This window comes from Condylura cristata, unplaced genomic scaffold (assembly GCF_000260355.1).
Source record: "Condylura cristata isolate star-nosed mole 26May11 unplaced genomic scaffold, ConCri1.0 scaffold00006, whole genome shotgun sequence".
NCBI lineage: Eukaryota > Metazoa > Chordata > Mammalia > Eulipotyphla > Talpidae > Condylura > Condylura cristata.
The window spans coordinates 4,160,707-4,170,320 of NW_004567107.1; the positions used below are offsets into that span (position 1 = coordinate 4,160,707).

Sequence of the window (9,614 nt, forward strand, 5' to 3'; positions counted from 1 at the left end):
CACTGTGGCAGTTTTTGTTGGTGGGAACATCTATGTCACCGGCCACGGGGCTTCCTGGTCCATGGCTTGGTCCGTTGTCCCAGGCCTCCTGAGGGGTTTTCTGTATGAACATGGCAACTCATGGCGATGACATGGGTCACAGCTATGTGCTCTGGCTCTCTTGTAACTGGGTGGTCCACTTGTCTGGCCGGGACCCATAGAAAAGAGTCAGAAATGGCCAGACAAGTCTGGGAGGAAAAGAACAAAATCAAAATCAGAATAAACACTGTGATAGTCAACTTCCCTAAGGGTCTCTCACCCACATCTCTTTCAACCAGTCCAGGGCCAAGAAACAAGCACGGTGGTTTCTTCATCACATGCTCGCTGCTCCGTATGGCTTCCTCAGGTTTCCTGGCTCTCCATCCTGCTGCCTTCTTCCTCAGATTCCTTCTCTCTCCTTTTCACTGCTCAGCTCCACCCTCCTTCTGGGTGGGGCAGGGAACCTGGAACTTCCCCTTTTCCTAGGGACCCCCAGTTACACTCTCAGTAAGGACACATCTCCACCCCCTTGTCTGCGACGATCTTTGACTCTTCGAGTAAGCCAATCATTGTCAGTAGCCCCCACAAGAGAGGACCTCCTCCGCCCGGGTATGCGTGGAGATCTCGTAAATCAGCCTTTTGAGGCAGAAACCGAAGCTCAGAGAAGGAGCAGCTGGCTTCGAGATGTCCCGCGGCTCTCGGCTCTGCTGGGTGCACCCGAATGCTCAGCCGGAGCTGGCCCCTGGGCTCCACAACACTCCACCCAGCCACGGCCGCAAGTCCCGCCGTCGCCTCAGCGCCTCGTTGCCCAGCGCCATCTTTGAGCCTGGCATTGGCGCCCCATTTCCGCAGTACTTTTCCCATAGGGAGTAGCGTATTTGCCCACAGCGCGCCCCTTCTGGGGCTAGAGCTCCAAAACTGGTCAAAATTACCGCACCGTCCGAGGATAAACCATTAGTCTCGTTCTCGGAGGCGGTGGTGGAGGCGCAGTGACCAATTAAAAGATGGCGCCGGCAGCCTCACCGCCCCAGACTTCCGCTCCGGAGGCGCGGGGCGAAGGTCACGTCTAGTGCGCCGGCGCCAGGGGGCGGAGCCGTCTCCAGGGCAACCGCGCGCAGCCCAGGCAGCTTGGCCGGGCAGGGAGCGCGGGAGCGGCAAGCTGGCGACGCGCGGGCCGGCGAGCGGTGAGGGCCCCGGGCGGCTGGGGCCGCTGCAGGACGAGACCCTGGGCGTGGCGTCCGTGCCCTCGCAGTGGAGGAGCGCCCAGGGCATCCGCGGGGAGACGGTGAGGGCGCGGCCCGGCGCGGGCGGCGCGGGCGGGAGGCGAGGGCCGCGCGGCCGCCGGGCCGGGTTCCACGTCCCACCGTGTTTTCCCGTTTTGACCCGCAGAACGAGCCCCTGGGATACGCGCGTCCCGACTTCCCAGCCTTTGAGCAAAACATAAAGCTCTGTCTTTAAAGAGCTCCAGAGACCGCACGTTTCGAAGCATTTCGTGTGAACTGCAGGTTTCAGGCTTTTCGACAACCGACTTTTTGAAAGACGACCAGACTGACGCTGAAGGGACCCTGGTTTCGGCAGAAGCACCGCAAACGCGGGGCTTGGCCGACAGGAGGGCGAGCTGCGGGGCCGGACCCCCCTGGCGCCGCGAGCTCCCCCGTCAGCTAGTAAAGTAGCAGCCAGCAGACGGTGACTAGGGTGCCCTGGGCCCAAGCAAGAGGGTCAGGAACTAAGGATGGGGCTGGGAATGAGAGCACGGGCATCTCGGGAGGGGACACTTGAGCAAAAACTCTGGGAGACAGTAAGCCACGCGGATACAAACTGGGCAAGGGAACTGTGAGTGCAGAGTGGTCGCAGGAGGGGAAGCCGTGGAGTGGGGAGAGGTCCAGGTGAGGATGGCGAGGCAGCCCCAGTAAGGCCTGGAGGTCATTTGTTTTCAGTGAAAACCAGGATCCTGATTGCGGGTGGGGCAGTTGCTTGCTTCCCAGGAGAAGGCTGAGGCCCAGCTCCCACCCAGCAGTGGCATCTGCAGAGCCCAGGACCTTGCCCACACCACACGAGCTCCCCGCTTCGGAATGGCCCTCGGTAGCAGCAAAGGATGTGGCTGTTTCAGTGAGATTTGCCCATCCTGTTGCAGATGAAAGTATCATTCACATCCACGGGCCTTTCAAGAAACACTTGAATGACTCTGGTTTGCTGAGGATTTCAGACTGGGAACCGCTGATCCCGTCTGCCCCTTTTCTCCCCCTTAACACAGAGTGAGGCTTGTTAGTTTGCCTGTAATACAGCTTTCACCTGTCCTGGGAGCTGACCAATGCCTGAGGCGCTTGCCCAGGTGAGGTGAGCTGCATGAACTCGTCTCACCTGGCTTGTCCATGGAACTTCTTTCTTAGCTGCAGGACTACTGCAGGGGCCTGAAGAAAACAGCAAATGGCTTCTTCATCCAGAGTAACTGTTTCCCCCCTCTATATAAAGAGTATACCTGTAGCCAAAATTTAGAAGAATCTGGGTTAAAGACCACCCAGCAACCTCACCCCCAGCCATGGTTTGCTCCGGTCCCATCTCTATTTTATCCACTTCCCCCCACACTTTCCTTTACAAAAATGGGGTGACACTGTGCATAACATTTTGTGGATCCTCTTAATCTTGACTGCCAACTCTTTTTTTTAAACAATTTAAACCAACCCCTGTTGATGGATTTAAGGTTGTTTCCAGTTTTCTCAATAATATCACCTTGATGAGTGTTTAGCTAACTTTTTATTGGTTTAATTATTCGGCAAGTTGCTTTGAACATTCAGACCATGTGGTGAAGCAGTATTAGAATGTATTTCCATGTTCCATTGATGGATTTAAAGAAAATAGTTGTTAGTACTGATGCTCTTTGGCCTGACTCTGCGTTTCTTGCCCAGGGAGGGCCAAGAGTCTTGGATTTTGGCGGGAGGTCTGGATTGGCCTGGGGCGTTCATGGGAGCGTTTCTTCGGAGGGATCTTGCTGGAATCCTTTCTGTGGGGTCAGATGAGGGTGCAGCTAAGAAAGCAACTTTTAAAACTCAGTACTGTTGGGGTGAGGGCAGGGTCTCGGCCCAGTGCCGCCTCCCACCCTGTCTCAGATGCGGCTGACGCTGGGGTGCCTGGACCCTTGACAAGTGTGGGGTGTGGGTCTGAGCCTCTGTGACTCCAGCTTCACTGGGATGTGGTGTCAGCTGGGAGTCTGGTTCAGCCCAGCTCCGTGGGCCCTCGGAAGGCAGTAAAATCCCAGAACCTCTGCTTGATTCTGCCCTCCCTCCCCGTTATTTACAGATAAAATAAAGCTTACCACCCTTCAGTGGTGTCTGTACCCCCACAGTAGGCAGCCATTACCTCTTTCGAGTTCCAGAATTGCTTCTGGGGTGCATTCCTTGCGTCTAGGTCTATCCCTTTTGGGCTGACAGGCTCTCGCGTGCTTTTGCGTCTCAGAGGAGCCCCGGGAATAGTTGGATTGTTTTCTTACCCTCATCCCACCGGCAAGCTCTGCTACATTTCTCTCCTGCTTGGAGTAACGTTTAGCCGCCTACCTGCGCGCGATCCTCCCTCACCTGGCCGGGCCGCGCCTGCTGTTCCCGTTCTGTAGCTTACGGCGCCCCCTGCTGGAGAGTCTGTGCAACCGGAGCCTTGACTCCAAGTGGAGTTATCAAGAAGTTCGGTTTTAACCTTTTTGAGTTTGCTAGACAGTTTTGATCTAGATTTTTCCTCAGGGCACATGTGAAGGGGTTCAGAGACTTACGACAACACCAAATCGACCGTAGTAACTACAGTTCGAAAGGAGGGGAGCGCAGCCGTCTCCTCCTTTTTCAGTGCCCAGCATCGCCCTCTTGGTTGGCGGTCAGCTCCCTGCCACCCTTGGAGCGGCTGCGGCCTCGGTATTTTCCAGGGCAAGTTCAGGTGAGCAGGAGACTGGCCTGCAGTCCAGTGCACTCAGCGTTCAGTTGCTCTGCGCTCCGGAGGCCGCTGGAGGCAGCTCAGCTGTCCACGCTGCGTCCACAGACCTGCTCAGCTCCACGTAGTCGAGGCGGTTCCACTGCCACGTCTGCCCCTTGGCATCAGCCTGAACTTGACACCGTGCTCGGGGTTTGTGGTGTGGGGTGGAGGGAGCCCTGAGTTGGGTCCGCCCGGCTCCTGTCAGGCTGAGCCTCCCCTGGTGTGTGTGCAGGACCGGGGAGAGTAGAGGTGGGCGGGAGCCTGAGGGGAGGGGACCTTGGGAAGGTGCACCCCAGGTGGCCTGAAGGGAGGTGGCAGTGGCAGTCACCCCCACAGCCTCGGGGAGCCCTGTCCCAGCTGCCCCAGCTGGAGCCCAGGTCTCCAGAGTAGGGTGACAGTGGAAAGGGGGGGCGATGCGAGCTTAGACTGCACCAGGACAGTGGTGGAGGGCAAGGAAGGGAGCTGACCATCGAGGGGCGAGGCCTACACCTGGTGTCCGCACCTGCTGCATCCGTGTCGCCTGGGGGCTTGCTAGCAGTTCTCCGCCCACCCCAAACTCACCGAACCTGAAACTGGGAAGATGGCTGGGAAGATGGCGTTTGTCTTCTTGTCTTGTAGCCCCCGGTGATTCTGGGGCCTCCCCAGACGCTGGCCTAGGTGGTCTAGAACAGCCTGTCGGCTCCCTTGCGCTCCGGGTCAGGCGCCCAGCTGGTGGGCGTGCAGCGGGCAGCGGTGGCTGTGGCCCAGGGGAGCAGGAGGCTCTCATCCCAGACCTCACTCCCCCTCCTTGCGTTTCCTCAGTCCCAGACACAGCCCCACAGGTCCTGGGCTGGGGTGTGTACCGTCGCCTCCCCAGGCGTGACGGCGCCCTCCAGCAGGGAGAGCCAGTCCCCTCTCCCCGGCCAGGCTCTGGGGGCTGGCGGGTGCCCCCAAGGTTTCCTTCCATTTAGGAAGGTGCCAGCAGGTGCCCAGCCCACACCAGCTCCTGCCCACTCTTAGGGTGCAGAGGCCTCTTCTGCACCTTGATGGAGGTTCCGTTGGCCCTGAGAAGCTTGGGGCCCCTGCATCTCCCAGCTCTCCCCGACCCCCCTCTCTGGCGCTGGTGGCTGGGCTGATTGTCGGGCTGGTCACCCAGTTTCCACGTTCAGTTCCGGGCGCATGGCTGACTTGTGGGTCTCCCTGCGAGAACCCCAGTGGCCTGGCCTGGGTCGGCACTTGCTTCTCATCCAGTCAGTAGCCTCCCGGGTGCTGGGGCCCAGCCTGTGGCTTGGGTAGGAGGTTTTCTGGGAGATGGGTCCCCGCGGGCCGAGTCCCTGGAAGGTGTCTCCTCACCTGTCTGCCCCTGCCCCCCCCCCTCCCCCAGTCCACCTACTGCCAGGCCTGCCGAGGCCACTGGGGCCTCAGACGGCAGAGTCCGGCGCCTGCGGTCGCGGGCTGGGAACGACCCTTTGCTCCGCTGGCTTCCCGGCGGCCCCTGCGGCCCCGGCACCTCTGGGCGGGCGCGGGAGGCGGGCTGCAGGCCGGGCACCCCCTCCTTCAGCTCTGCCAAGCCCAGGCCGGGTCTCAAGGGACAAGCCGCCCAGGGTGAGCAGATAACGACACTGGTTTCTTGGTGGTTCAGAGAGTTGCCCGCAGGGTGGCACAGCTGTGTGTTGTCTTTTCCAAAGTGTCTGTGGCACCTGCTGGCGCCCGCCCGAGGTGGGAGGGGGCCGCGGGCGCGAGAGCTTCACTGCGCGCTGTTGGCGTTTTTGCTTCAGTGATTTTTTTTTTTTACTTTGTGTTGAAACATAAAATTTATCATCTTGGCCCCTTTCACCTTTTCCTCCTTAACCACTGTTTTTGGACTGGGAGGATGTCGCCATCTTGGCCGTCCCCAGACCTCTCCGCCCGGAGCCCGGAGCCCGGTCCGTGTCCCGACGCCCCTGCCCCGCAGCCCCCCATTCTGCTTTGGCTCGGCAGCGCCGGTCCCTCCTGTAAGCCGGATCGCTCAGGGCTTGTCCTGCGCCCGCCTTGCTTCACTCAGCACTGTCCGCTGGGCCCTGGGCTCGTCCACGTTGTAGCAGGGGCATTTTCCTTTTTAAGGCCGAATAATGTTCCGGCCTACGGCTGAACCACGCTGTGCTCGCTGCGCGTCTGTCGCTGGGCACTTGGGCTGCGTCTGCCTCTGGCCCGGCGCTGCTGTGCCAGGGGCCGCAGCATCCCCGAGACGCCGCTGCCGGTGCTTTGGGGTGGAGACCCAGAAGTGGACTTGCCGGGCCTGACGGGAGGCCTGTCTTCAGCTTGGGGGGTGCGCCACTCTGCCTCCCCGCAGCACTGGGCCCACTTGCCACTCCGGGGCCCGAGCCCCTGGGCGGTCGGTGACGGGCTCCGGGGCCCGAGCCCCTGGGCGGTCGGTGACGGGCTCCGGGGCCCGAGCCCCTCGGCGGTCGGTGATGTTAAGCATCTTTTCGTGTGGGGATTTGACAGTAACTTCTACACAAAGACCTTGTGTCACATTCTCTTAGAAACGCAGCTTCGAGCTTATCGCGTGCGAGGGGCAGAATCTAGACTGAGGGGAGAGGACACCTCAGCCGGGGGCCGCCGGTGTCGGGGTCGGACTGCTGCGTGCAGGCTCTTTGCTGTGTGACCTTGGGCGAGTTGCTTCAGTTCTCTGTGCCACAGTGCCAACCTCGGGCGTAAGAATAGGATTTGCTCTAGAGGGAGGCGGTGAGGCAAGATGGCGCGTGACGCTCTGGGGACAGAGCCCGCTGGCCCGACGCCTGTCCTGCGGCTTCTGGAAGGCCGAGGCTCCCCGCCAACCCAGATGCGGGGACGTGCGTGTGCGCCCCGGGCCCAGCCGCCTGCGCATTCCGCGGCATGCGCTCCTCGGGCCGCCTCCAGGCCTGTGGCTTCCGTGTCGCAAGCCGTCTGGTGCTTTCCGGAGCCTTCTGACCTCTGGGGGGGTGCACTGCCCCCGGCCTGTGGCCGTCGGAGAGGCGCCTCTGGGAAAGGAGCCTGGAGAGACGCTCCCTGCTCTGCGGGGGGAGTGGCCCTCAGAGCAGACCCTGGCGCCACCAGACACCTCGCTCCCGCCCGCCCTACTCCCCGCCTTTCAGCTCTCCACTCCCAGCTGCCGCACCCCCTCACCCCCTGCGGCTCACCGCCCCTGGCCTCCTCACACCCTTTCTCCCTGAGCAGTGGCGGGGCCCAGCCGGAGCGGTCCTGACCGTCTGCGGGGCCCTGTGCTTACAGGCGGCGGGAGGAGGACCTGCCCCTGCGCCCAGGCCCCGCCACATGCTGCCCCCCCAGCGTCGAGGGGGAGTCGGCTGGGGCTCCCGCCTGCCTGGACGCTGCTGTGGGCCAGCCTGTAGCTCACGCTGTCTGCTCCCTCCTTGCCCCAGGGGCCGGGCTCTTGGCCCACCTGCAGAGACACAGGGTGTCTGATTAGCTCTCGTCTGCCTCCAGCCTCCTCCTGGGCACAGCAGCTCACGTCTTCTGCCCCACCTGGTGTGCCGGGCAGTGCCTGGCGGTAGAGGTGGAGGCCGAGCGTCCTGAGAACGGGACTGGCAGCTCCCTCCCTGGCCTGAGGCCCCGCCGGGGGGGCGAGATGGAGACGCTGGCAGGGGAGAGGGCAGCGGGCAGCAGCAGCCTCCCGCCAGCCAGCTCACAGGCCACACGCCGTGCATCACGTGGGGCCTCGCAGGCTCCCCAGCACTGAGGGGCACCCCCCGGCGGGGACAGGGCGCCCTGCTGCAGGTCTGAGCTTGCCCGCGTGCAGCTCCGAGGGGTCCCGCTTTCCAGCTGCTGGCGTCTTCAGCACGGGCGCGCCCGGCTCCCTTCCAGATGACGGCCAGGCCCAGGTCAGGCTTGTTCTGGGTCATGTGGTCACCCTGGACCCGTCACTGTGTGTGACAGTCTTGGGGCGCCAGCAGCGCTCTGACTGGCAAGCTGGGGGTCCCTGTGTTTCCTCAGTGGACTGGGAGGTTGGAGGGGTCATCACACAGGCAGACCGGGGTCCTCTGGCCAGCGGTGGACTCGTTACTAGAAGAAGAGCCAGGCTAAGCCTGAGCAGGAGTGGCCGGGGGCGCCCGGCAGAGAGAGGCCGGAGGGGCATGGCCGGAGCACAGCCTGGCGCCCGCGGGGTCTCGAAGTTGAGAGTAATCGACAGACGACAGCTTCAGGTGGATGAGTCCAGGGTTACCCTGCGGCTGACCGAGGGTGGGCAACCCCGCTGTCTGAGCCACGAGACCGGAGCCCGCGCCGGTACAGGCCCACGGAACCTCGGAGCGTCCAGGGATCGTGCGCCCCGACCCCATCGCACCCCGCCACCCTTAGCCCCAGTGTGACTGCTCAGTGTCATTCTCCTCCCCCAGAAGAGCTGCCAGACCGTGGGCATCGCCACGGCCGAGGCCGGGGCCCAGACCCGGACGCTCGCGGACGCGGAGGTGCAGACGGAGGCCCCGGCGCCCGTCGCCGAGCTGCGGGTGGCCCGGCACGAGGGCCCGCGGCTGGCAGCCTTCCTTCGCCGCGTGGAGCCCCTGGTTGTGCGAGAGCTGAACAGGAACTGGCAGAGCCACGCCTTTGACGGCTTTGAGGTGAACTGGACGGAGCAGCAGCAGACGGTAGGGGCTGACCGCCGGGCCTGGGCCGCGCCCCCCCCCCCCCGCCTCGGGGCGAGCCTCGCTCCCCTGGAAGTCGCAGCCGGCCGCAGTAGCCCAGGTGCGCCCAGCGCTTACCGTTTGCGGGGCTCTGAGCACAGCTCCCTGCGCCGGCCCTGCTGCCTTTGGGGGACGTGCTGGACTAGATGGGCCTCAGCAGCAGGCGATCTGAGCCTGGGGAGCTAATCCCATGGGCTCCCTTGGGGCGCAGGGCGGCCGCCTCAGGACAGCCGCATCACCTCCGCCTGGTGGACGGCGACCAGAGAGGCGAAGTGACTTGTCCAGGGTCACACAGCCGTAACAGGCTTGTCAGCCGGTGTCACCGCTGCGCTCTCGGCCCCAGCACTTCCGGGTCTTGCCGCCCAGCGAACCCCGAAGCGCCTCGGGCCCAGCGTGGCTCCCCCCCGCGGGAGCCCCCCAGTGCAGGACCGGCCCCGCAGAGTGGGCCTTGAGCCTTCCGAGCTAACGCACAGTAGACGAGTTTCCAGCGGCCGGAGCTCAGCCCTCGCCCTGCCACCCGTCCGCACCGTCACCGGTGGGGTTTGGGCATCAGTTACTTGCGAGAAATCCTGACGCGCTCCGAAACGGTCGGCCGGACGCTGCGTCTCCCTCACACGGCTCCCGGCGGCGCACAGAACAGAGAAATCTCAGCCCCGTCCCGCCGGCGCCGAGGGCACAGCCGCGCTCCCGCCTCGTAGCTCCCGGGGCCAGTCTGTGTCCGCTACACCAGCCCGAGTGCCACTCGCGCCCCTTTAAGACACGTGCTGGCCACGGAAGCATCCGCGTGGCCCGTAGTCAGCTCCACCTTCACCGAGTGCTGACGGGGGCCGGAGCGCCATCGGGCCGCAGCCTTCCCCCGCACGGGAGCGACACCCCTGTGGCCGCTGCCCGTCAGGGAGAACGACGCAGAAGCGGAGGGCGCAGCGTGGCGCTCGGGCCCTTGTCCTCCGGCTGCGCGAAGGCCCCTCCAGCTGCTGGCTGGGCAGACACGCGGCCGGCGTGGGA

General features: G+C 63.4%; 1 protein-coding gene across 1 annotated transcript in view; it reads left to right on the forward strand.

Moving 5' to 3' along the window:
* Positions 1-702: 702 nt before the first annotated feature.
* Positions 703-9,614, forward strand: part of WDR34 (WD repeat domain 34) — a 12,130-nt gene continuing 3,218 nt past the window's right edge. Inside the window, 4 exon segments of the mRNA XM_004677894.2 lie at positions 703-869; positions 1,103-1,170; positions 1,173-1,303; positions 8,325-8,573. Of these exon segments, the coding sequence (XP_004677951.2) occupies positions 703-869; positions 1,103-1,170; positions 1,173-1,303; positions 8,325-8,573 (615 nt within the window).